Consider the following 27,500-nt stretch of genomic DNA (forward strand, 5'->3'; position numbering starts at 1 on the left):
AATCACTGTTTTAGATTCTTTAATAATAATCATGATGTCCTTTTGTCTTACTCCACTGTGGTGGATTTGAGAAATGTGTAACACTGTATTTAAAGGTATATTCAGTGATTTCACTTAATTCAAATATCACTTATTTTTTTGTTTTGTTGTGATAATCCTCCCTACTATAGAGTGTGCTGGCCATATAAGGAGTTCCTCCCTGTCCCCAGTTAACCCCTGGGGGTCAAAAAACCTTAGGTTTCGTTTTTGACTCTCTATCCTGATTGGACGAAAGGCTGGGTCCCAGCCAAAAACGAAACCTAAGGTTTTTTTTTGTGAAATCACTGAATATACCTTTAAGTGGGTGGATCACTGACATCTTGAGTTTGACCAGACGAAGAGCCTTGGCTCCAAACGTCGTCAATAAAGTTACCTTTTGGAGCATACGAGTGTGCGGGTTCCCTTCTCTTTTCATATGCTACTTTTTGAACCCAGCACCTCCATGAAGTGATGTGCGTATTTTTCTATAGTTTCTGTTTTATTCACAATGAAATGAAACTCTAGCCATATATTAGTCATCTGAAAAGTCGTAGTGTTTGTCGGGTTTTTAGCCGGCTTTAATGTCATATACGATTGCAGGCGACTAAATCTACAGTTGATTTTGTCGAAGGAAAATATATATTTTTGGCAGGCCTTTTTTTGGGGGGTTGTAATGGTACATTTTACAGTTGGTTGGACACCAGTGTCATTCAATGGGTGCCGCCCACTAACCAATATGAAATGTCTTGATGGAGCAAGTGGAACCCACTAAACTCCGTTACACTTCGATAAATGTACGCCACTTTTTTCGCTGACTCGCCCTGTCGTGCTGTGAACCACACTTCTCATGAATCCCCCCTAATCCCTAATGTTTTCTTGTCCTCTCTCTCTCTCTCTCTCTCTCTCTCTCTCTCTCTCTCTCTCTCTCTCCAGGGCCCGTCTGGTCTGAAAGGAGGAGAGGGGCCCCAAGGGCCCCCCGGCCCCGTCGTAAGTACACCACCATCACATCATTATTACCTCTATAGGGCTGATATGGGCCACGATTATGTCAATATTACAATAATGATATTGTGACACATAGTGCGCGTTGCGTGCTGTATACTTCAATATCAGCAAGAGTACACACATGTTACCGACATGAATCTGTACGATGGAATATGCCAAGGGTGAGACAGACAATACACTGCCAAGGAGAATGAGACTATCCTGGCCAGCTGGGGCGCCTGATGGAGGGGAAAGGAACTGGTCTCTATACTGCCTCCCCCTGGCCAGCCGGGGCGCCTGATGGAGGGGAAAGGAACTGGTCTCTATACTGCCTCCCCCTGGCCAGCCGGGGCGCCTGATGGAGGGGAAAGGAACTGGTCTCTATACTGCCTCCCCCTGGCCAGCCGGGGCGCCTGATGGAGGGGAAAGGAACTGGTCTCTCTACTGCCTCCCCCTGGCCAGCCGGGGCGCCTGATGGAGGGGAAAGGAACTGGTCTCTATACTGCCTCCCCCTGGCCAGCCGGGGCGCCCGATGGAGGGGAAAGGAACTGGTCTCTATACTGCCTCCCCCTGGCCAGCCGGGGCGCCCGATGGAGGGGGAAAGGAACTGGTCTCTATACTGCCTCCCCCTGGCCAGCCGGGGCGCCTGATGGAGGGGAAAGGAACTGGTCTCTATACTGCCTCCCCCTGGCCAGCCGGGGCGCCTGATGGAGGGGAAAGGAACTGGTCTCTATACTGCCTCCCCCTGGCCAGCCGGGGCGCCTGATGGAGGGGGAAGGAACTGGTCTCTATACTGCCTCCCCCTGGCCAGCCGGGGCGCCTGATGGAGGGGAAAGGAACTGGTCTCTATACTGCCTCCCCCTGGCCATCCGGGGCGCCTGATGGGAGGGGAAAGGAACTGGTTGGAATAACGTGTTACTTCCTACGTCCGGCCGGGGAAACTCTACTCCCCCCTGTCAGGTGAAAAAAGAAGCAGCTTGGACTCCTCATGCATAGAAGGAAGCATGAGGTCAATCCGCTGCCCCCCCCCCCCCCCCAGGTTGGCAGTCAAGTGTATAGTGCCCAGCATTACATTTGATAACAGTTAAGGGTTTGATTGACAGCATGGTGTCACTCATGGTGACAATTAAACCCCAGAATTATGAAGGGACGTCGTTCGCCGTTCCTTATGAATCCATCCATTAATTACCTCCTAACGAACTAACGGGTTTCGACAGGAGGGCGACGGCGCGACACGAAACACAAAACTGTGTTGTGTTCATTAACCCATTCTGACCTGAGATCAGATTCATACAAGGTTTCCACTGGACACACACTGGTCTGATTAACCCCATTCTGACCTGAGATCAGATTCTAAAAAATGGGTTAGGGTTAGGGTTCTTTGATTTTTCAAAAATAGCAGACCTACAAGCTCGTAGCGCGCCACTCGGTGGCGCGCTATGAGCTTGTAGATCTGCTATTTTTCAATAGCTAAAGCATAACGTGATGCTAACACCAAAAGGGGCTCCCGTTCAGAATAGGTTAATGTCTCCCGGTGAAAAAACGGATGTCATCTGTCTGGTCATTATCATATTTTATATATATTTTTTAATTCTCTAATGAAAGCAGTGGCCTCACTTCACCTTGTCGCCGCTCTGCGCTAAGTTGATTAGTCACCTTAACAGTCGGGGCGATCAATCGCTCGCTCAATTACTCCCTGGAGCGCACACACGTACGCACGCGCACACACGTACGCACGCACACGCACACACGTACGCACGCGCACGCACACAGATGGCACATGGCGCTCCCATATGGTGAGTGAGTGGGTGGGGGGGGGATATCCAGTCACTCGCGCCCCGACAGCCTGTCTCCAGCAGCCTCAATTAGATTCAAGTTTTTAATTATTAACCCATTTTGCGCGGGAACCCCTTTTGGCGTTAGCGTCATGTCACGCTTTAGCTATTGAAAAATAGCCAGATCTACAAGCTCGTAGCGCGCCACCGAGTGGCGCGCTACGAGCTTGTAGGTCTGCTATTTTTTGGAAAAATCGAATGAACCGCTGACATATAAACATGGCTTTTTCAGGAAAACTGTCAGGATGTGGAAGACATTTTTTAGAATGTGATCTCAGGTCAGAATGGGTTAAAGTGTCAAATCACAACAGGTTTTCTGAGGACACGTTACATGTAGACAGAGACAGAGATCCCACCCTGAGCAAGCACCTTTTTTTTGCGACAGTGGTGGTAACAGAAAACTCCCCCACTTTGGAACCATAAAATCAGGACGATTTGTAGCTTCAGAGCCCATTTCAAGGTTGCTCCAGGCGCCATTTTGGAAGTAGCTAGAAGTAGCTAGATGTAGCCAAAACACCCCCGAGGAGATCGACGACAACGGGAGGTTTGATTACTTCTAACGCGACAAGCGACGGAACCACTTTGGATGATGTCCCAAACCGGAAATGACATTGAATGTTGCCCAACAGACGCTCCCAGCCTGTGGAGCGATGCGCTCCTCTGTTGCTATGCTGCTAAATGGTGCATTTATATAGCTCCTTTATCCAAGGCACTTTACATAGATTGTGCATTACATTCACCCATTCACACACACATTCACACACCTTTAGATAGATTGTGCATTATATTCACCCATTCACACACACATTCACACACCTTTAGATAGATTGTGCATTACATTCACCCATTCACACACACACACACACACACACATTCACACACCTGTACATAGATTGTGCATTACATTCACCCATTCACACACACATTCACACACCTTCACATAGAAAGTGCATTACATTCACACATTCACACACACACATTCACACACCTTTAGATAGATTGTGCATTACATTCACCCATTCACACACACATTCACACACCTTTACATAGATTGTGCATTACATTCACCCATTCACACACACATTCACACACCTTTACATAGATTGTGCATTACATTCACCCATTCACACACACACATTCACACACCGCTTGCGGCGGAAGCCATGCAAGGCACCAACCAGCACATCGGGAGCAATTTGGGGTTCAGTGTCTTCTTGCCCAAGGACACTTCGACATGTGGACAGGAGGAGGAGGAGCCGGGATTCGAACCGCCGACCCGTGGATCATTGGACGACCCGCTCTATACCTCCTGAGCCACGGTCGCCCCTGCTAATGTTACCCGACAGATAGCGGAGTCGTGACGGAGTCCAACATTCCTCTTTTAGCCGGATGGATTAGCTAATGGCTTCATGGTTTAGACCTCGAAAGCAACGCTGTTCGCTACACCGCGAGACCACCTTTATACTTTGTTCACGTTTTATTTAAAAAATAATGTGTTAATTATTGAATAAAGAATGCTTGCATGTTTATATATACTGTCTTTACCCTGCTCATCTTGCTTCTCTCTCTCTCTCACACACACGCACACACGCACACACACACACACACACACACACACACACACACACACACACACACACACACACACGCAGGGTTCGCCCGGTGAGCGAGGTGCCGCTGGCGCCGCCGGTCCAATCGGTCTGTCCGGTAGAACCGGTCCCCAGGGACCCCCGGGACCCGCCGGAGAGAAAGGAGCGCCTGTAAGTATACATCGTATTCCCCCCTGAATACGCACGGCCATATATGGACATATCGCCCCAAAATACTCCCTATACACACACAGAGAGAACAGACATATCGCCCCAAAATACTCCCTACACACACACAGAGACAACAGACATATCGCCCCAAAATACTCCCTACACACACACAGAGACAACAGACATATCGCCCTAAAATACGCCCTATAAACACACACAGAGACAACAGACATATCGCCCCAAAATACGCCCTACACACACACACACAGACAACAGACATATCACCCCAAAATACTCCCTACACACACACACAGAGACAACAGACATATCACCCCAAAATACTCCCTACACACACACACAGAGACAACAGACATATCACCCCAAAATACTCCCTACACACACACACACACAGAGACAACAGACATATCACCCCAAAATACTCCCTACACACACACACACAGACAACAGACATATCACCCCAAAATACTCCCTACACACACACACACACAGAGACAACAGACATATCACCCCAAAATACTCCCTACACACACACACACACACAGAGACAACAGACATATCACCCCAAAATACTCCCTACACACACACACAGAGACAACAGACATATCACCCCAAAATACTCCCTACACACACACACACACACACACACACACAGACAACAGACATATCACCCCAAAATACTCCCTACACACACACACACACACACACACACACACACACACACAGAGACAACAGACATATCGCCCCAAAATAATAAGTGAACCTTTCAAGCCTGTTTTCTCAACTCTCTGTTTCTCTGCCAGACATTTCTCTATAAGCCATATATCTCCAAAACTGGTGGGTCAAACTGAACAACCAATATGTCAATTTGAAGCTATGATTCCCTGCTTTCATATGACATATGACAAAAATCCAATGGCAGTCTCCCAGTCAAATTTAGTCACATATACATATCACCTCAAAATACTCCCTACACACACACAGAGACAATAGACATATCGCCCGCAAGGAAATGTGCTGCATTTCATGTATTCTTTCTCAGTATCTAACGAAACTGTAACTGTGTGTGTGTGTGTGTGTGTGTGTGTCTGTGTCTGTGTCTGTGTGTGTGTGTGTGTGTGTGTGTGTGTGTGTGTGTGTGTGTGTGTGTGTGTGTGTGTGTGTGTGTGTGTGCGTGTGTGCGTGTGCGTGTGCATGTGTGTGTGTCTCTCTCCTTCTCTCTCTCCCTCTCTCTAGGGCGAGAAAGGACCGCAGGGCCCAGCCGGTCGTGACGGAGTCCAAGGTCCAGTCGGTTTGCCGGGCCCCGCAGGACCCCAGGGACCCCCCGGAGAGGACGGTGACAAGGTCAGCGTCGGCCCCCTCCCCTCTTCTCCCTCCCTCACACTAGATTTCATTTTATTCCTCATACGAGGATGCCACTGCCTGCCTGGTGCCCTGTATCTCAAAATGCTCAAATAGAGATATTTGATTAACCCATTTAGACAGTTTTCTGAAATACTCATGTTTCTATATCAGTGGTGCTCAATATTTCATATCAAGGACCCCCAAAAAATATATGTATTTGGCCCCCGGGACCCCCATCTGAAAACATGTTGTTCCAGGGACGCCCCCCTCCCCCCCTCCCAGAAGCAAACATTTGAGTTAAAAACGTTCGCTCTGAAAGAATATATAATCAAAGATTTGTGCCACATTTTCACGATTTTTTTCCAGACCTACGAGCTTGTAGATCTGCTATTTTTGTAGTATAAAAGTATAAAATAATGCTTTCAACACCAAAAGGGGTTCCCGCACAAAATGGGTTAACCCATTCTGACCTGAGATCAGATTCATACGAGGTTTCCGCCGGACACACATTGGTCTGATGTACCCATTCTGACCCGAGATCAGATTAAAAAAAATGTCAGTCGCTCTTCGATTTAAAAAAAATAGCAGACCTACAAGCTCGTATCGCGCCACTCGGTGGCGCGATATGAGCTTGTAGATCTGCTATTTTTAAATAGCTAAAGCATATGATGCTGACACCAAAATGGGTTCCCGCACAGAATGGGTTAAGCGATATAACATGCCTTTTGTATTTATTTCTGTACATCAGCTAAATGTAGATTTTTATGTTAAGACATTATTGAGGGAAATTAAGATTCTCAGATAAAAAATAAAATAAAAATGCTGCTGATCAACTAACCGGTTAATCGATTGATATGGTTATCGATGATCAATTAATTAATTTGATCATTTTCATCCCTACTTCCTGCTGTATAAACTTGTTTTTTGTTGTTGTTTTCAGGGAGAGGTCGGAGAGCCCGGTCAGAAAGGAAGCAAGGCCGACAAGGGAGAACAGGTACCTCCCTCTTTTCATTCGGTTTTAGTCAAAGTGTTTTGAATAAAATGTAGTTTTAGTCGTAGTGTTTTGAATAAGATGTAGTTTTCGTCATATTTTATGCTTTAGTGTTAGTCTCGTTCTAGTCGACTAAACGGCATACGATTTCAGTCCACTAATTCTACAAGTTGATTCTGTCGACGCCTTGATGTTGTGAAAATTGTCAACACATTTAGCCTTATAGTTTTCGTCATCATAGCTTAGCATATTTGTTGAGTTTGTATCTAGCTTCGGTCAGTGAAAAAAAGGCAAGTTGCCGAACATTTATTTCGCCATAGTTTTAGTCGACTGAATCAACACGTATTGCTCGCCCCCAAAACCCCATCCAAATCTCCTGCTACTGCGGTCTGCATCAGTGTTGATTTAGTCGACTAATACTATGAGGAAAAATGTTCGCTGACGAAAACTAAATGGAAACTACATGAAAACCATAAAACTAAGACTAAATATAGTGACAATTTCGTCAACAAATAAAAACTATAGACCAATGTAGACCATTGTAAAAACCACCAATGTGAAAACACAGTCCCAATGAACACACACACACACACACACACACACACACACACACACAAACACATGCAATTAGTGGGCGAGACAGCGGCCATGCATCGACCCTCTTTAACGGGGAGTAAAAATGTCTTTGTGATTATAAATCAGAGCACATCCCAGGAAGAAACAGTTGCATCGGTCCAGTATAGATCCATATACAGTATCGACACGAGGATGTACTGTAGTGGTTCTGAAATGTGTGTTCATTACAGTAACGTCAATGGCATTCAGTAAGTAGATCATGTGATCATTAATTATGAATTATCCCATTCTGACCTGAGATCAGATTCTAAAAAAAATTCTTCTACATAATTTTCTGAAAAAGCTATGTTTCTATGTCAGTCGTTCTTCGATTTTTTTCAAAAAATAGCAGACCTACAAGCTCGTAGCGCGCCACTCGGTGGCGCGCTATGAGCTTGTAGATCTGCTGTTTTTCAATAGCTAAAGCATATAGCATGATGCTAACACCAAAAGGGGTTCCCGCCCCAAAATGGGTTATTGGTCAATAATCGTGTGTGTTTCCCCCCCCCCTCCTGTGTTCCAGGGTCCTCCTGGTCCGGCCGGTCTGCAAGGTCCAATCGGTGCGCCCGGTCCCGCTGTGAGTACCAATTAACCAATTAACCAATCGTAGGCATTCATCAGACACTCTGGATCCACGAGCGACTTACAGTACGAAGCAAGAACAACACAACTATAGCCTACATAGAAATAGAGTCATCGAGGACCACAAGGAAGAACCTATACTGTAACTGTAGCATCTGTCTTAACCGTAGAAAAACAGCACAACTGTACAGTAAAGATATATCAGTATACACACGATATAGTCCTATCTATGTCTACATAAAATGCTATCTTAAGTTACATACGGTAAGTTGAGACTTTTGCATTCGTCTGTATAGGGTCGTGTTCGAGGCTAGGGCAAGTGCTAGGGGCTAGGACTGGGCTAAGGGTGCTAGGGGCTATAGGGGCTAGGACTGGGCTAAGGGCTAAGGGCTAGGGGCTATAGGGGCTAGGACTGGGCTATGGGCTATAGGGGCTAGGACTGGGCTATGGGCTAAGGGCTATGGGCTATAGGGGCTAGGACTGGGCTATGGGCTATGGGCTATAGGGGCTAGGACTGGGCTATGGGCTATAGGGGCTAGGACTGGGCTATGGGCTAAGGGCGCTAGGGGCTAAGAGCTATGGGCTAAGGGCTAGGCGCTATAGGGGCTAGGACTGGGCTATGGGCTAAGGGCGCTAGGGGCTAAGAGCTATGGGCTAAGGGCTAGGCGCTATAGGGGCTAGGACTGGGCTAAGGGCGCTAGGGGCTAAGAGCTATGGGCTAAGGGCTAGGGGCTAGGACTGGACAGTGGTCTACCACCACTATCCAGTGTGAACATGTCCGCTTATTAGAAGCGACTTGTGTCCTTGTTTAGTTTTTTTCGGTTCTGGGTTTGTTTTTGTACTCCAGAGCTCGGTGGTTTCAGATGAAAGTAAAGTTCTCAGAAGATAATTTATTAATATATCAGGGAAATTAAATTATTATAACGTGCTATTTTTTGTCCCGCTTCAGCGCTGGTTCTGGTTATAATGATTTAAACAATTACTAACAAAATCATCGTTATAGAACCTCAAAGGTTCTGGAAGGTATGGAAGGCATTATTAACCTTCCTTATACTTTGATTAAAAAATCAAAGTATATCCAAATGACATTGACTATGTGTCGTATCGTATCGTTTTACAGCGGAAATAATCGGTATCGAATCGTTCTGCATCTCGATGTAACTAATCGATTGTATCAATACTACATTTGTGTGCGTGTTATTTAGCCATTTTTAGAAGAAAAAAATAAACAGAGGGGTTTAATTACTTAGTTAATGTATTTTAAATAGTTACTGTATCGATTTCAAATCATTGCATCGTATCGTATCGCCATAATGAACCGATATGGTCCATGTATCATATCATCAACCATGTATTGTGATGCAATTACAATTTACAATGTAGGCATTTAGCAGACGCTCTTAATCCAGAGTGACTTACATTAAGCAAGAACAAAAGCATGGGAATACATCACATAAAAAGCATTTATCATGAAACATGTGTAAGCTAAGAACATAACAGTGGAATATTTATATAATGAAACGATAAATATGTACTATGACGTGCTATGACTACATACAATGCAATTATAGTGCTGTCTACATAACATGCTATAAGTCTGTATCAGATGCTATCTACGTCTACAGAAATGCTATCTAAGGGGGTGGGGTAAGTGCTATGGGCCATGATGGAGTCTGAAAAGGTGGGTTTTCAGACTACGGCGGAAGATTGGGAGTGATGCGTAGCGTATCGCTGTTAATATGCATCGTTACACCGCTAGTGTTTTACCTTCCAGCGTGGGTAATAATGAAATCTGTATTGTTTATAGATTCTAATTGCATGTGTGTGTGTGTGTGTGTGTGTGTGTGTGTGTGTGTGTGTGTGTGTGTGTGTGTGTGTGTGTGTGTTCCCAGGGAGGAGATGGAGAGCCGGGTCCCAGGGGTCAGCAGGGCATGTTCGGACAGAAGGGAGATGAGGGAGCGAGAGGTTTCCCCGGACCCCCGGGTCCTATCGGCCTACAGGTGGGTCGCAGAAACACACACACACAACACACGCAAATACGCACACAAAACTCACACACACACGCACGCACGCACACAGAACTCTCACACACACACACACACACACACACACACACACACACACACACACACACACACACGCGCGCGCGCACGATAAAATGTGGCATCTGCGGTCTGATGGCTAAGCTCTTCCTGGAGAGGAGTGTCAGGAACACTGCTCCCAAAGCTACCTATAGGTCTGTAGGTCTTGTAGATCTGCTTTTTTAAATGGTGGTCACTGTTACGTTTTGTGATAATAATCAAAATCCACATAATCCACAACGCAACACAATGCAACGCAACGCAACAACAACAACAACACAACAACAACACAACAACAACAACAACAACACAACAACAACGCAACAACAACACAACAACAACAACAGATCTGGCCACTCAGTGGCCCCAGCAGCACTGTATCTATTCCATTCACCAGCTGTTGAGGTATTTTATTGATCCGCCCTGCGCTTCTGCTAATTGGATCTGTCTCTCTGTCTCTGTGTGCGCGTGTGTGTGTTTGCGTGTGTGTGTGGCTGTGCGTGTGCATGCGTGTGTGCGTGTGTGTGTGTGTGTGTGTGTGTGTGTGTGTGTGTGTGTGTGTGTGTGTGTGTGTGTGTGTGTGTTCCAACCTGCCTTTGACCCCCGTATGATTACAAAGCTCAGCACTGATTATATCCACCTGCGTACCCGACCAGACGAGCTAGAGAAAGACAGCAGAATGTAATTCATTCCAGCGGTTCTTGTCCCATTCTGACCTGAGATCAGATTCTAACGCGCAGAAGAATGGGGGTTCTTTAACCCATTCTGACCGGAGATCAGATTCTAACACACAGAAGAATGGTGGTTCTTTAACCCATTCTGACCTGAGATCAGATTCTAACACACAGAAGAATGGTGGTTCTTTAACCCATTCTGACCGGAGATCAGATTCTAACACACAGAAGAACGGTGGTTCTTTAACCCATTCTGACCTGAGATCAGATTCTAAAAAAATGTCTTCTACATCCTGACAGTTTTCTGAAAAAGCTATGTTTCTATGTCAGTCGTTCTTCGACTTTAGAAAAATAGCAGACCTAGGAGCTCGTAGCGCGCCACTCGGTGGCGCGCTACGAGCTTGTAGATCTGCTATTTTTCAATGTAGCTAAAGCATATAGCATAATGCTAACACCAAAAGGGGTTTCCGCCCCAAAATGGGTTAAAACTGTGGTCCGGGGCCCAGTTGGCGGACCCTGCAGGACATTGCAAGTGGGTCCACCTATAACAGTTGGACCAGAACACTTTGTTATTGATATTTAAAAGCTTACATTGCTACTGTACTGTCCACCAGGTGGCGCTCAGACTCGTTCATTTCAAGGACCCTCTGAATTAATATTGTTTCTGCCATCTCACTGTAAATCCCTGGAACATGTGACGCGTTAAAACATAAACACCAGTGTGTAATAAATAATAAAATGCCAAATGTTTATCAATGGTCATAAAATACAGTAGAACACGAGTTCACTCAAACACCTCACGAGAACACCTACACACTAAACCCAAGCGTTTAGGTTATAAACTGTTTTAAACACATATTTGTAACACTTTTTAAACGTGTCACAGTGTTTAGATTATGAACAGAAGAACATGTTTAATCGCCCGTAACACTTTTTAAACACATAAACGTGTTTAGTTTTTACAATCAAAGTCAGTCATATTATAGGTGTTTAGAATTTCAACACTAGGGGTTCTCGTGAGGTGTTTGAGTGAACTCGTGTTCTACTGTATTTTATGACCATTAATAAACAATATTAGCAAGCATTTTATTATTACACACATGGTGTTTAGGTTTTAAATGTGTCACATGTTCCAGGGATTTAAAGTGATATAGTGTTTGAATTATATAAACACCTATATGACTAAAGAACTAAACACGTTTATGTGTTTAAAAAGTGTTACGGGCGATTAAACATGTTTATTCTGTTTATAATCTAAACACTGTGACACGTTTAAAAAGTGTTACAGGCGATTAAACATGTTTATTCTGTTTATAATCTAAACACTGTGACACGTTTAAAAAGTGTTACAAATAAGTGTTTGTAACCTTTATAACCTAAACGCGTGTGTAGGGTACACAGAATTATTAACAACTCTTAACCCATTCTGACCTGAGATCAGATTCTAAAAATGTCTGTTTGAAAATGACAGTTTTCTGAAAAAGCCATGTTTCTACGTCAGTCGTTCTTCGGTTTAAAAAAAAATAGCAGACCTACAAGCTCGTAGCGCGCCACTCGGTGGCGCGCTACGAGCTTGTAGATCTGCTATTTTTCAATAGCTAAAGCATAACATGACGCTGACACCAAAAGGGGTTCCCGACAGAAATGGGTTAATGTGTGAGCTAAACGCACGTGTGGCGTCTCTCCGGGCGACGCTCCGTCGTAATGGCGCTCGTCATTCCAAAGGCGTGTCGTGTCCTCGCCGCCCGTGTGGAGCGATCAGTTCAACCCGATGGGGTTTTAATTGGGAGTGATTCGCTCACCGTCGCCGTCCCATTAATCGGCGCGCCGCTGACTGACCCCGCCTCTATAGCGGTCAGGCCGTCAGCGAGAGCCCATTTTACGCCCGCCGATAATTAGTTAGCCTCGCTTAACCCATTCTGAACGGGAACCCCTTTTGGTGTTAGCATCATGTCGTGCTTTAGCTATTGAAAAATAGCAGACCTACAAGCTCGTAGCGCGCCACCGAGTGGCGCGCTACGAGCTTGTAGGTCTGCTATTTTTGAAAAGTCTAAGACTTTTTTTTTAAATCTGATCTCAGGTCAGAATGGGGTTAATCAGACCAGTGTGTGTCCAGTGGAAACCTCGTGTGAATCTGATCTCAGGTCAGAATGGATTAACGATCTCTGACTCAGAAGGAGACCTCGCCACTGATGAGGTTTCTCTCTCCACGGGGAGGGAATCGCAGTGCACGGGCCGCGCTGTGCCAGGACACACACACTCTCATACGCACTCTCCTTCTCACACACACATACACGCATGCACGCACGCACACATATGTGACCAGATTTCTGCCATCTGCCATCATAGCTTCAAATTGACATAATCGGTTGCTCAGTTTGACCCACCGATTTTGGAGACATGGCTTATAGAGTAATGTCTGGCAGAGAAACAGCGATGAATGCCTAATTAATGTCTTATAGAGTAATTAATGTCTTATAGAGTAATTAATGTCTTATAGAGTAATTAATGTCTGATAGAGTAAATACTGTCTTATAAAGTAATTAATGTCTTATAGAGTAATTAATGTCTTGCAGAGAAACAGCGAGTTGAGGAAAGTTATCTCCTATTCCTACTTACATGTCACATGTGTGCGTGCGTGCGTGCGTGTGTGCGTGCGTGCGTGCGTGCGTGCGTGCGTGCGTGCGTGCGTGCGTGCGTGCGTGCGTGCGAATGTAACGATGCTCGTTATAAAGCTCTTTGGATAATATCTGTCGCCATGTCTAAAGAAACGCAGCGTTCACAACATAAGCACACAGACCAAACGCACCGAGCACGGTCGGTGGAATATAGCAAAGAGAAAACCATTCTTTGATGCCTTTCGCTTTTTCACCGCGCGCGCGCGTGTGCGTGCGTGCGTGCGTGCTGCATGCGCGTTTGAGTCAAAGGCAGTTTGCCATCAGCCATGTTGAGGTGAAAAAGGGAAAGACATCAAAGAACGGTTTTCTCTTTGCTATTCCACCGGCCGTCCTCCTCCTCTTCCTCTCCCTCCTCCTCCTCCTCCTCCTCCTCCTCCTCCTCCTCCTCGCTGCGTTTGGTCTGTGTGTGTTTTTTTAGATACGGCGCCATTATCCAAAGCGCTTTATAACGAGGATCATTACATTCACCCATAGACGCACGCATGCACGCTCGCACGCACGCACGAACATAACTGCACTCACTCCATGAAACATCGATTTAATTAGTTAATCTAGCGACTCTTATTCAGTATTACTTTTTCACAATTTATGTGCCTATTATTTGTAAAACGCGGCCAAGAAAATGAGCCAGCGCGTTTAGCTGTCCAATTAATGCTGGAACAGCTGTTGGTGGTTGTTCAACAACACAGACGCATCTCAGCGACGCCGTCGCGCATTCGTAAAACTCAAACGTCGCCTCCTCCTCCTCCGCGCTCCGACGCCATCGCTAGTTTCTTAATAACTTAATAACTTATATTACTTTTTTTCTGTCTCCTCCAGGGTCTTCCAGGACCACCGGGCGAGAAGGGGGAGAACGGCGATGTTGGCCCTATGGTGAGTATTGATCGATTGATTGATTTGATTGATTGATTGATTGATTGATTGACAGTTTTCAGAATTACAGTACATTTCAAGTACAACTCAATACAAAAAAAAATATTCACTTTTTTTTTTCACTTATTCATTTTGGATATTATTCTACAATATTAATTTCCTGTGTCCCCTCTTTCACGTGTCATTTCCTGTGTCCCCCTCATTCACGTGTCATTTCCTGTGTCCCCTCATCCAGGGTCCCCCCGGTCCACCGGGCCCCAGAGGCCCCCAGGGACCCAGCGGAGCTGATGTACGTAACGTATACATACCGTCACCGTCGTCAACGACCTCATTCGTTCACTTCACTGATTGGCTGTCAGAACCATAGACCTACTTCCTGACAGACTGTGATTGGTCTCTCTCTCTCTCTCTCTTTGTTTGGTCACAGGGCGCACAAGGACCTCCCGGTGGTGTCGGTGGCATGGGATCTGTGGGCGAGAAGGTGAGTACCGAAACACACATTGTTGTACTTGAGTAAAAGTATCAATTCTCCCTGGCCAGCCGGGGCGCCTGATGGAGGGGAAAGGAACTGGTCTCTATACTGCCTCCCCCTGGCCAGCCGGGGCGCCTGATGGAGGGGAAAGGAACTGGTCTCTATACTGCCTCCCCCTGGCCAGCCGGGGCGCCTGATGGAGGGGAAAGGAACTGGTTGGAATAACGTGTTCCTTCCACGCGCTACGTCCAACCAGGGAAACTCCCCCCTGTCAGGTGTAAAGGAGAAACTTGGACACTCAGGCATGAAGGAAGCATGAGTTCAAGTCCGTTGCTCTCCCCTTGTCCCCCATATATGGGGACTAGGTTGGCGGAGGGTGTGTAGAGCCCAGGATCACATTAGATGATTGACACAGGGGTGAAAAATGGGTTACAAAATTGTGGGATAAAAAATATATTTAAAAAAAAGAAAGAAAAAAGTATAAATTCTGCAGTGTAGAAATACTCTTGACACAAGTCAAATGTACTTATTTCTTTACTTAGTACTTAGTATGCAGAGTACTCGTTTTCAAATGTTTAAATATCTTTTTTTGTAGCTAGTTTTGTTTTATTTTAACAATAATCAACATCTACAAAGTACTGACTAAAATAGTAACTAAAATAGTAACTAAAGTAGTAACTAAAGTGTTCTAATAACTGTAGTGGACATTTGAAAAGATATGCCAGGGACCCCCATTTGAAGAGATATGCCAGGGACCCCCATTTGAAGAGATATGCCAGGGACCCCCATAAGAGAAGACCCTAGCAGTGATTCTCAACCCGTTTAACCCGTTCTGACCTGAGATCAGATTCTAAAAATGTCTTCTACATCCTGACAGTTTTCTGAAAAAGCTATGTTTCAATGTCAGTCGTTCTTCGATTTTTCAAAAATAGCAGATCTACAAGCTCATAGCGCGCCACTCGGTGGCGCGCTATGAGCTTGTAGATCTGCTATTTTTCAATAGCTAAAGCAAAACATGATGCTAACACCAAAAGGGGTTCCCGCCCAGAATGGGTTAATTTCAAGGACCCACCAGTTTGACATGCATTAGTCTACGGACCCCCCATTTAATGACATCTCTATCTCTCGGACCCCCCCAATTTATATTGTAAAATCAATGTCGACTTAACTCTGAGAGTGTACAAAATGGAACCAAACGGACCATTTTTGTTCCATTTTTGTACACTCTCGTATAGTTACAGACCCATAAGGGTCCATTTTGTTCCAAACTATCATTTAGCTACACGAGGACCCCCTAGAACTCCCTCAAGGACAACTATAGCAACCAATTATCTGGTCTCCGTCTCACACTGCAGGAGTTTAGTCTTTACAACACTGCCTACAAGAGGCGGCCATTTCACTGCTGTTTGGCATGGGGAGAGAGACACAGAGAGACAGAGAGAGAGAGAGCTGCGTGATAAATACTTAACCCATTGAGACCTGAGGACGATTCTACAAATCGCCTTCTAAATCCTGACAGTTTTCTGTAAAAGTCATTCTCAAACAATTTAATGTCAAAACTCCCAAAAGTATTATGTAATTGGCCGCCGACCCCCCCCCCATCTGAAAATATGTTGTTCCGGGGACCCCCCCCCCCCCCCCCTCCCCCTCCCCCTCCCCCTCTCCCAGAAGCAAAGATTTTAGTTAAAAACGTTCGCTCTGAACGAATATGATAATAATAATAATAATACAACTTTATTTGTATAGCACCTTTCATGACATGAAATTCAGCTCAAAGTGCTTTACAGAACAATGGAGAAAAAAGAAAAGGAAAGCAAAGCATAAACATTAAAAAAAAACAAGAGCAGTAATGCAATACAGTGAGGACGTGAATAACAAAAAAATTAAAATATCAATTAAAAGCAAGGGTGTAGAAGTGGGTCTTGAGCTGTGCTTTAAAAATGTCTACAGACACATTCATATTATAATATTCAAAGATTTGCGCCACATTTTCACGATTTTTCAAAAGAAATCGCAGACCTACAAATTCATAGCGCGGCACCGAGTGCCGCGCTATGAATTTGTAGATCTGCTATTTTTCAATAGCTAAAGTATAACCTATAACGCTTAAAACACACCAAAAGGGCGTTCCCGGCCAGAATGTCTTAATGCCACCATGCCTCCGGTCAGCCTGAAATGACTCCAGAACGGAATGTGTGAACAGCGAAGGAAGGGGAAAGGAAAGGGCTTGCGTCCCTCTGAGATAGCCGAGGGCACGCGCACGCACGCACACACACACACACACACACACACACACGCACGCACGCACGCACACACGCACGCACGCACGCCAACCGGGCCGCTGGCGGGCTCTTTGAACTGATGTCATAAATTATGCATCATCTGATATCGCTCAAACGCGCAGATAGCACAGGCCGTGCTAAATGTTTGGTTTTAGAGCCGGTGTATAATGATGATATTATATGATCGTCATTGTGAGATGTGAGATTAGATATATAGGCTCTGGGATTTGGGCTTTTCGTAATAATCATGGTCTTATATATAAACCCATTCTGACCTGAGATCAGATTCTAAAAATGTCTCATTACATCCTGACAGTTTCATGATTAACCCATTCTGACCTGAGATCAGATTCTAAAAATGTCTTCTTACATCCTGACAGTTTCATTATTAATATACGGTAGACCCAAATGCAATGAGGAGAAAAAGTGGAATGTCCGCACATAATATAATACTACAATACTCGTAGCGCGCCACCGAGTGGCGCGCTACGAGCTTGTAGGTCTGCTATTTTTTGAAAAATCGAAGAACGACTGACATTTTTATAGAATCTGATCTCGGGTCAGAATGGGTTAATCAGACCAGCGTGTGTCCAGTGGAAACCTCGTATGAATCTGATCTCAGGTCAGAATGTGTTATTATCTATTTATTTATATGTTGATTATCAATAATATGGTTCTATTATTATCTCTTTCCCCCCAAACCACAGGGAGAGCAAGGGGAGGCTGGAAACCCTGGACCGTCAGGAGAACCTGGAACCGGAGTGAGTTACTGGAACACTTCTTTGTCTTTGTCTCTTTGACACCATTAAAAAGAAAACACGAGTTTAAAGAGCAATAAACAAAAATGTGCTATGGTAAAAGTACAGGCAAAAAAAAAATTAAATATACATGCTGTGACGTTCAACACTTCACAGACATGTACATTAAAATGTCCATGAACACAAAACATTAAAACACAATCTCACCTCTTTGACTTTCGAGGTGAGGTTTTTGTTTTTCATAGTTTGTGTTCATGCCGACCGTCACGGAGCCACCGCAAAACGATTGTGTCACTTTCCTTCGACACAACGTGTCGAACTGCTTCTGCTGCTGCCTCTTGGCCTGGAAAGGAGACAGCTTAGGTGGTTCGGGGCATCTGGTTAGGATGCCTCTTGAGCGTCTCCCTAGGGAGGTCCTCGAGGCATCTGGTTAGGATGCCTCTCGGGCGTCTCCCTATAGGGAGGTCCTCGAGGCATCTGGTTAGGATGCCTCTCGGGCGTCTCCCTAGGGAAGGTCCTCGAGGCATCTGGTTAGGACGCCTCTCGGACGTCTCCCTATAGGGAGGTCCTCGAGGCATCTGGTTAGGATGCCTCTCGGGCGTCTCCCTAGGGAAGGTCCTCGAGGCATCTGGTTAGGATGCCTCTCGGGCGTCTCCCTAGGGAAGGTCCTCGAGGCATCTGGTTAGGATGCCTCTCGGGCGTCTCCCTATAGGGAGGTCCTCGGGGCACGTCCCACTGGGGGGAGACCCCCCGGGGCAGACCAAGGACCACGTCCCTCTGGGAGGAGACCCCTGGGGGCAGATCAAGGATCACGTCCCACTGGGAGGAGACCCCGGGGCAGACCAAGGATCACGTCCCACTGGGAGGAGACCCCGGGGCAGACCAAGGACCACGTCCCACTGGGAGGAGACCCCGGGGCAGACCAAGGATCACGTCCCACTGGGAGGAGACCCCGGGGCAGACCAAGGATCACGTCCCACTGGGAGGAGACCCCCGGGGCAGACCAAGGACCACGTCCCACTGGGAGGAGACCCCCGGGGCAGACCAAGGATCACATCCCACTGGGAGGAGACCCCGGGGCAGACCAAGGATCACGTCCCACTGGGAGGAGACCCCCGGGGGGCAGACCAAGGACCACGTCCCACTGGGAGGAGACCCCCGGGGCAGACCAAGGATCACGTCCCACTGGGAGGAGACCCCCGGGGGGCAGACCAAGGACCACGTCCCACTGGGAGGAGACCCCCGGGGCAGACCAAGGATCACGTCCCACTGGGAGGAGACCCCCGGGGCAGACCAAGGATCACGTCCCACTGGGAGGAGACCCCGGGGCAGACCAAGGATCACGTCCCACTGGGAGGAGACCCCAGGGCAGACCAAGGCGCAGTTGGAGGAAACACATCGACTCACTGGCCTTGGAACGTCTCGGGATCCCCCAGGAGGAAGTCACTAATGTTGCTCTAGAGAAGGGAAGTCTGTAACACTCTGGTGGAGCTATTGCCCCCGCGACCCGACTACGGATAAGCGGTTGAAGATGGATGGATGGACAACGGCATAACTCGAACCGTTCACAAACGCAAAACGATCCCCCCTAACCACCCAGAGGCGTGAGACGCCAAAAAGCTCGCTTGACGACGAGGACATAAATATATCTCGCTTATAAACAAAATTAAACGTAATAGTATTCATGAGCGCGTCGAGGCTAATATCACCGCGCCTCCTGTGGCGGCTGACGCCAGTTCCCTCGCCAGCGGGAGTTCTAGCGCTCGCCTCCTAGCGCTGCCTCCCGCGGCACCGCGCACGGTCTGCCAAATTGACTCCCGTCCCAGACTCTTAAAAACAGAATGAATGGCTGTAGCAGCATAGCGGTACGCCCGCTGTGGGTCCAACGTCTGTCTCTGCAGAGGCTGAGTGGATCCTACCGTGCGTTGGCCTCGTGTTGACTCTCTTAGAGTGCAATCAATCAATGTATTGATCACTGGACGCAGAGAGTGGAGGAATACACGATGAATAGTCCATGATGCACTGCTGATGTCTCTCTCTCTCTCTCTCTCTCTCTCTCTCTCTCTCATCACAGGGACCGAAAGGCGAGCGAGGAGACAAGGGAGAAGCCGGACCACCAGGCTCTGCGGGGCCCGCCGGTGCCAAGGGCCCCCCCGGAGACGACGGCCCCAAGGGAAACCCTGTAAGTCAGAGAGCCACTATAGTTCCACACACACTCCCAGAGGGCCACTATAGTTCCACACTCACTCCCAGAGGGCCACTATAGTTCCACACTCACTCCAGAGGGCCACAATGTCTCCACACTCACTCCAGAGGGCCACTATAGTTCCACACTCACTCCAGAGGGCCACTATAGTTCCACACTCACTCCAGAGGGCCACTATAGTTCCACACTCACCCCAGAGGGCCACTATAGTTCCACACTCACTCCAGAGGGCCACTATAGTTCCACACTCACCCCAGAGGGCCACTATAGTTCCACACTCACTCCCAGAGGGCCACTATAGTTCCACACTCACTCCAGAGGGCCACTATAGTTCCACACTCACCCCAGAGGGCCACTATAGTTCCACACTCACTCCAGACGGCCACTATAGTTCCACACTCAATCCAGAGGGCCACTATAGTTCCACACTCACTCCAGAGGGCCACTATAGTTCCACACTCACTCCAGAGGGCCACTATAGTTCCACACTCACTCCAGAGGGCCACTATAGTTCCACACTCACTCCCAGAGGGCCACTATAGTTCCACACTCACTCCAGAGGGCCACTATAGTTCCACACTCACTCCAGAGGGCCACTATAGTTCCACACTCACTCCAGAGGGCCACTATAGTTCCACACTCACTCCCAGAGGGCCACTATAGTTCCACTCTCACTCCAGAGGGCCACTATAGATCCACACTCACTCCAGAGGGCCACTATAGTTCCACACTCACTCCAGAGGGCCACTATAGTTCCACACTCACTCCCAGAGGGCCACTATAGTTCCACACTCACTCCCAGAGGGCCACTATAGTTCCACTCTCACTCCAGAGGGCCACTATAGTTCCACACTCACTCCAGAGGGCCACTATAGTTCCACACTCACTCCAGAGGGCCACTATAGTTCCACACTCACTCCAGAGGGCCACTATGGAGTGAGCGTAATCCAGTGAATGATACATGTTGATGTTTTTGTTGTTGTTTTCAGGGACCTGTTGGCTTCCCTGGAGACCCAGGACCCCCTGGAGAGGCTGGCGTCGCTGTGAGTATTGGGGGGGGGGACGTTTTAGTGTTTTGGGATGTTTGACGTCAGCTATAGGTTTAGTTTTGTAGTAATCGTAGTGTTTTTTTAATAAGATTAATTTTTTTTGTTTCAGTCACATTTTATAGTCATCTGAAATGTTTTAGTTTTTTCTATAGTTTTAGTTGACTAAATATCTTAAGATTTTACTCGACTAAATCTGCAACTGATTAATCGACTAAAATGTATTTTGGACGGTTGCGACGGCATTGAAATGCCTGATTTAATATAGCAGATCTACAAGCGCACAACACGCTGCGAGCTTGTAGATCTGCTATTTTCAGGAGACTTAACACCAGCGCACGACCAAACTATAAATAAAATGTACTTGTCTTTTTTTTGTTCTAGTGGATCTCTTGTCCACTATAGTCCCTCCCTGACATATTTGTCTAGTTTTTTTAATTTGTTGAGGAAACTGTCAAGTATATTTAGTCTTAGTTTTAGTCATCATAGCTTAGTTTTAGTCAGTGAAAAAGGTATAGCCGAAAAACTTTTTTTAGTCACAGATTTGGACGGAATCAGCTATCACACTGAGATGAAAGTTGGATATCCCAATTCTACACTTTGGATATTCACATTCATACCTACCTGTAATTTTAGTTTTTAATTATTTGTTTTAATCAATATATTTATTTATTGCATTTTTCTTCTTCTATAAAGGGCACTGACGGAGGACCTGGAGAGAAGGGCGAGGATGGAGAATCCGGTCAACCTGTGAGTATTTATTAGAGTACTTATTATAGTATTTATTATATTATTTATTACAGTACAACATGTATCAGTAGTAGTAGTATTTATTATAGTACAACTCTCCATAATCAACTACACTTTAACCCATTCTGACCTGAGATCAGATTCATACGAGGTTTCCGCCGGACACACACTGGTCTGATGAACCCATTCTGACCTAAGATCAGATTCTAAAAATGTCAGTCGTTCTTCGATTTTTTTCAAAAATAGCAGACCTACAAGCTCGTATCGCGCCACTCGGTGGCGCGATACGAGCTTGTAGATCTGCTATTTTTAAATAGCTAAAGCATAACATGATGCTGACACCAAAATGGGTGCCCGGTCAGAATGGGTTAAAAACAAGCCCAAATAATCAACTACACTTTACTTTTTTGTCAAATACATTTTTAGTAACAGGTTATAAATGATTATAAAATTGGTACAGTAGGCCTATGCATTATTTTTCTTTAGAAACAAGGCCAACTAATTATAATAAGCAGACATGGCAACACTGCTTGTTGACTAAAGGGAGGAATGAAGGGAAAACAGCGCCCCCTAAAGTCACCGATCACTAAACTAAAGCTTTGAAGCCCATTTTCTCTGCTTGGTCTTTTTTTCCACTATACTCCTGCCAGACATTACTCTATAAGCCATATCTCCAAAACCGGAGGGTCAAACTGAACAACCAATACATCAATTTGAAGCTATGATTCCCTGCTTTCATATGACATGATGAAAATGAAAATGAAACAAATCCAATGGCAGTCTCTCTCGATCAAATTCGGTCACACATGTATTAGTAGTAGTAGTCGTCAAGTCAATTGTATTCATACATTTAACACCCCCAATCGCCCAGGATGAAGTTTTATCCAAAAGACAAAAGTTTATTGATATGAAAAACCGATCGCATCGCTCCAACCAACGCCTGTTGCTCAATACTCGACGATACGCATCGCTTTGGGCGTTGTGATTTAATGGATTAAATAACCCCTATAGCAATCATAGTGTTTTAACATAAGTTTCTGATCAGAATCTATCGTCTCCCGTCTTTCCACAAAATAATAGGAAATGCTCGATAGTTGGGCTCGATAAGAACCTGATCGATCGATAAGCCTGATCGATAAGGTGGTCGTTATCAATAAGAATTAACGAGCTCCATCCGTACTCAGGGGGTTCATTCTGTTGTGTAGATGAATTAGTCAGGCGTTGGTTTAACCCATTCTGACCTGAAGTGTTCTTCTACATCCTGACAGTTTTCTGAAAAAGTTATGTTTCTATGTCAGTCGTTCTTTGATTAAAAAAAAAAAATAGCAGACCTACGAGCTCGTAGCGCGCCACTCGGTGGCGCGCTATGAGCTTGTAGATCTGCTATTTTTCAATAGCTATAAAGCATAGCATAATGCTAACACCAAAAGGAGTTCCCGCACCAGAATGGGTTAATTAGTCAGGCGTTGGTTTAAATGTGTACAAATGAATAACAAACGTGTAGATGTCAAATTAAGTATGATTGCGGCAGCGCTTATGATTTCATTTCCAGCTGCAAGCTGTTTATGTAATGAGTTGCTGCTGTAAAGAGCATACTCAAATGAATCGTGGTACTTATACTTCACTCACTAATGCTTCTATAGGGCGCAGTGGTGTAAAAAAGTACCTTTTAAATTAAGTAAAAGCCCTAGTGTGTACAGTGCGTTTTGCCTCTCAGAATATTATGAAGTATTTCAGTAATTAAAGGTAAACAGTGCAGCTCTGTGAGTTACACTGCCTCTATATTACCGTGCATAAATGTAAATGACTTTTTTATCGGCACAAAAAACACAAAACACTATAGGGAAACTTTTGAAATGCATTATACAGTGTTTTTTTTTTTTTAAAGAATGAATTGTCAGGTTGATGTAGCCTGATTGTTATTTTTTTTGGCATGGGGACTTTCTCCTGTCTCAAAGCGTGTTTGGAAGTTTAAAGAAGGAATTGTCAGGTTGATGTAGCCTGATTGTTATTTTTTTGGCAGCTATCTCCTGTCTCAAAGCGTGTTTGGAAGAAGTTTAAGTATTTTTATTTTTGTTTTGTTTTGTTTATCAAACGTACCAAAGTCATCACACAGCTGAATAACTATGTGAATTCCTCTCCAACTAAAACAGCGATAGCTGCAGCATTTCATCTCTTTTCAATGTTTTGGCAGATATATCTGCCAATTAACGCGACTGAAAAACAAAGGTTTAATTGCATGCAATCAGTGTGTGGAGATAGTCGGATGAAAGGGTCCCCGGGAGCCTTATTGTTTTAGAAAAGGTCTCCTGTCTCGTCTGACTGGCTTTTTTTTTACCCCCGTCATCCTATTTGTGTGTTTCCTAAATGCCAACAGATCTCCAAGCTCTCTCGTCCTGTTTGGCAAAGCTTAACCCATTCTGACCCGAGATCAGATTCTAAAAAAATGTCTTCTACATCCTGACAGTTTTCTGAAAAAGCTATGTTTCTATGTCAGTCGTTTTTCAAAAATAGCAGACCTACAAGCTCGTAGCGCGCCACTCAGTGGCGCGCTATGAGCTTGTAGGTCTGCTATTTTTCAATAGCTAAAGCATGACGTAATGCTAACGCCAAAAGGGGTTCCCGCCCCAAAACGGGTTAAACGAATGAGCCACCCCTCCCGTTGTCCAAATCGACACCGAGCCAATTATCGCTACAAAAACAATGATATTATTTTGCCAATGCAGAGACTGTGTTATCATTGATTGATTGATTGAAATATTTATTAACAGTTTGTAGAATTACAGTATACATTTCAAGCACAAACTCAATACAAAGACTGTTAACTGTGAGTGCGGGACGACCCAATTAAGCATTACACTTGTTTACAACAGCTGGGTCCACATTGTTCAATTCATCAAAACATTTAGAGACGTACAAATAGACACTTCTATGTAGTTAAAGAACAGAACAGGAATTCATCATATCATCTCCCCTATCGCTACAAAACAATGATATTATTTTGACCATGCAGAGACTGTTATTATTTAAAAAAAAATAAGACTAAATATACAATTTCGTCAAAAAATAAAAACTGGACTAAAATGTTAGTAAGGGACTAGTGGACAAGAGATCCAGTTTTATGCTGGGTTGCATGCTGAAAATAGCAGATATACAATCTCACAACGCGTCGCGCTGTGACGCGTTGTGAGATTGTATATCTGCTATTTTCAGCATGCAACCAAAGTGTAAAATATGTCATTACAACGGCATCAAGGCCCGTCAAAACACATTTTAGTCGACTAAATCAACTGCAGATTTAGTCGACTAAAATCGTATGACATTTAGTCGACTAAAACTAGACCAAACACTAGAACATTCCAGGTGACTAAAATGTGACTAAAACTAAAATAGAGATTTGCTGCAACAAAAACAACACTGCCTCTATTGCTACAAAACAATGGTATTATTTTGACCAATGCAGAGACTGTGTTATAATAATAATAATAATAATAATAATAATAATAATAATAATAATAATAACAGACTGTGTTCACATCTCCCCTGTCATGTATTGTATGCTTATGTGTAGTCTAGTGGTGTATGTACAGTATGTATGTAGGTGTGTGTTGAAAAATCAATAAAAACAATGTAATAATAATAATAATCTTCTCCCCTGTCATCCCTCAGGGTCCCCCCGGTCCGTCAGGAGAAGCGGGCCCACCAGGACCGCCCGGCAAGAGGGTAAGTTCCACTTTGTTTGTTCCACCAAAATAAAATAATATAATAAGCTGCATTTGTTACATTTGTACAAACTATATATATTTATTTTTTACGGGACGCTAGGCTCCTATGTCTATAGCTTTGAGGGTGTGTGTGTGTGCGCGTGTGTGTGTGTGTGTGTGTGTGTGTGTGTGTGTGTGTGTGTGTGTGTGTGCGTGCGTATGCGCATGTGTGTGTGTGTGCGTACGTGCGTGTCACACAGTTGTGCATTTTCATTATTATTGCCGGGGGTTGGTACCCCCCCCCCCCCCTCCTTCCTGTATACAGTAACTACAGTACACATAGATTATCGAACCGAGGCTTTCATCCCTCCAGTTAAATCCCCAAAGTCCACCAAACCCATCCAGGAGACACTGTGCGGTGCTGTGCTGTACTGTACTGTACTGTACTGTACTGTACTGTGCTGTACTGTGCTGTACTGTACTGTACTGTACTGTACTGTACTGTACTGTACTGTACTGTACTGTACTGACTGCATGGAGTCCATTATGAACCCATCCAGGAGACACAGACTGTGTCTGTGACTGTGTCTGTGTCTGTGTCCAGGAGGAAACACAGACTGTGTCTGTGACTGTGTCCAGGAGGAAACACAGACTGTGTCTGTGTCTGTGTCCAGGAGGAAACACAGACTGTGTCTGTGTCCAGGAGACACAGACTGTGTCTGTGACTGTGTCCAGGAGGAGACACAGTCTGTGTCTGTGTCCAGGAGACACAGACTGTGTCTGTGACTGTGTCCAGGAGGAGACACAGTCTGTGTCTGTGTCCAGGAGGAGACACAGACTGTGTCTGTGTCCAGGAGGAAACACAGACTGTGTCTGTGACTGTGTCCAGGAGACACAGACTGTGTCTGTGACTGTGTCCAGGAGGAAACACAGACTGTGTCTGTGACTGTGTCCAGGAGACACAGACTGTGTCTGTGACTGTGTCCAGGAGGAGACACAGACTGTGTCTGTGTCCAGGAGGAGACACAGACTGTGTCTGTGTCCAGGAGGAGACACAGACTGTGTCTGTGTCCAGGAGGAGACACAGACTGTGTCTGTGTCTGACACAGACACAGACTGTGTCTGTGTCTGTGTCCAGGAGGAGACACAGACTGTGTCTGTGTCCAGGAGGAGACACAGACTGTGTCTGTGTCCAGGAGGAGACACAGACTGAGTCTGTGTCTGTGTCCAGGAGACACAGACTGTGTCTGTGTCTGTGTCCAGGAGGAGACACAGAGGAGACACAGACTGTGTCTGTGTCTGTGTCCAGGAGGAGACACAGACTGTGTCTGTGTCTGTGTCCAGGAGGAGACACAGTCTGTGTCTGTGTCTCCTCCTGGACACAGACACAGACTGTGTCTGTGTCTGTGTCCAGGAGGAGACACAGACTGTGTCTGTGTCTGTGTCCAGGAGGAAACACAGACTGTGTCTGTGTCCAGGAGGAGACACAGACTGCATGGAGTCCATAATAATGAATGGTTTTAGACAAAGGGGGGGGGGGGTCTGGCACGGAGCCAACAGATCCATGGACCTCATTTGAACAACAGATCAGTATCTACAGTAGGCTACAGTACACACGTGACTCTCACCACACAACGGGAGAGCTTCATTTACATTAGACATAGATTGGGGAGGAGGGGGGGAGGGAGGGGGGGGGGCATGGTCAATGCGTCGTGGCGCTGACCGTAAACTGTGGATAATGAAGACGTCTCCACAGCCCCCCCCCCCCCCCCCCCCCTGCCCCGTTGAATGAAGGCATGTCAGGATGTGAGCTCATTTATTTAAATTAT

General features: G+C 45.6%; 1 protein-coding gene across 1 annotated transcript in view; it reads left to right on the plus strand.

The window, feature by feature from the left end:
- col11a1a (collagen, type XI, alpha 1a) overlaps positions 1 to 27,500 on the plus strand; it is a gene marked incomplete at both ends in the record, with an annotated part of 136,628 nt that overhangs the window by 82,173 nt on the left and 26,955 nt on the right. The window contains 14 exons of the mRNA XM_083777618.1: positions 952 to 1,005; positions 4,490 to 4,597; positions 5,852 to 5,959; positions 6,900 to 6,953; positions 8,089 to 8,142; positions 10,040 to 10,147; positions 14,400 to 14,453; positions 14,689 to 14,742; positions 14,881 to 14,934; positions 17,915 to 17,968; positions 20,040 to 20,147; positions 21,161 to 21,214; positions 21,914 to 21,967; positions 25,637 to 25,690. Of these exons, the coding sequence (XP_083633744.1) occupies positions 952 to 1,005; positions 4,490 to 4,597; positions 5,852 to 5,959; positions 6,900 to 6,953; positions 8,089 to 8,142; positions 10,040 to 10,147; positions 14,400 to 14,453; positions 14,689 to 14,742; positions 14,881 to 14,934; positions 17,915 to 17,968; positions 20,040 to 20,147; positions 21,161 to 21,214; positions 21,914 to 21,967; positions 25,637 to 25,690 (972 nt within the window). The remainder of the gene's footprint in view (positions 1 to 951; positions 1,006 to 4,489; positions 4,598 to 5,851; positions 5,960 to 6,899; positions 6,954 to 8,088; positions 8,143 to 10,039; positions 10,148 to 14,399; positions 14,454 to 14,688; positions 14,743 to 14,880; positions 14,935 to 17,914; positions 17,969 to 20,039; positions 20,148 to 21,160; positions 21,215 to 21,913; positions 21,968 to 25,636; positions 25,691 to 27,500) is intronic.

The sequence above is a fragment of the Protomyctophum parallelum genome (assembly GCF_964188405.1).
Source record: "Protomyctophum parallelum genome assembly, chromosome: 12".
NCBI classification, from domain to species: Eukaryota; Metazoa; Chordata; class Actinopteri; order Myctophiformes; family Myctophidae; genus Protomyctophum; species Protomyctophum parallelum.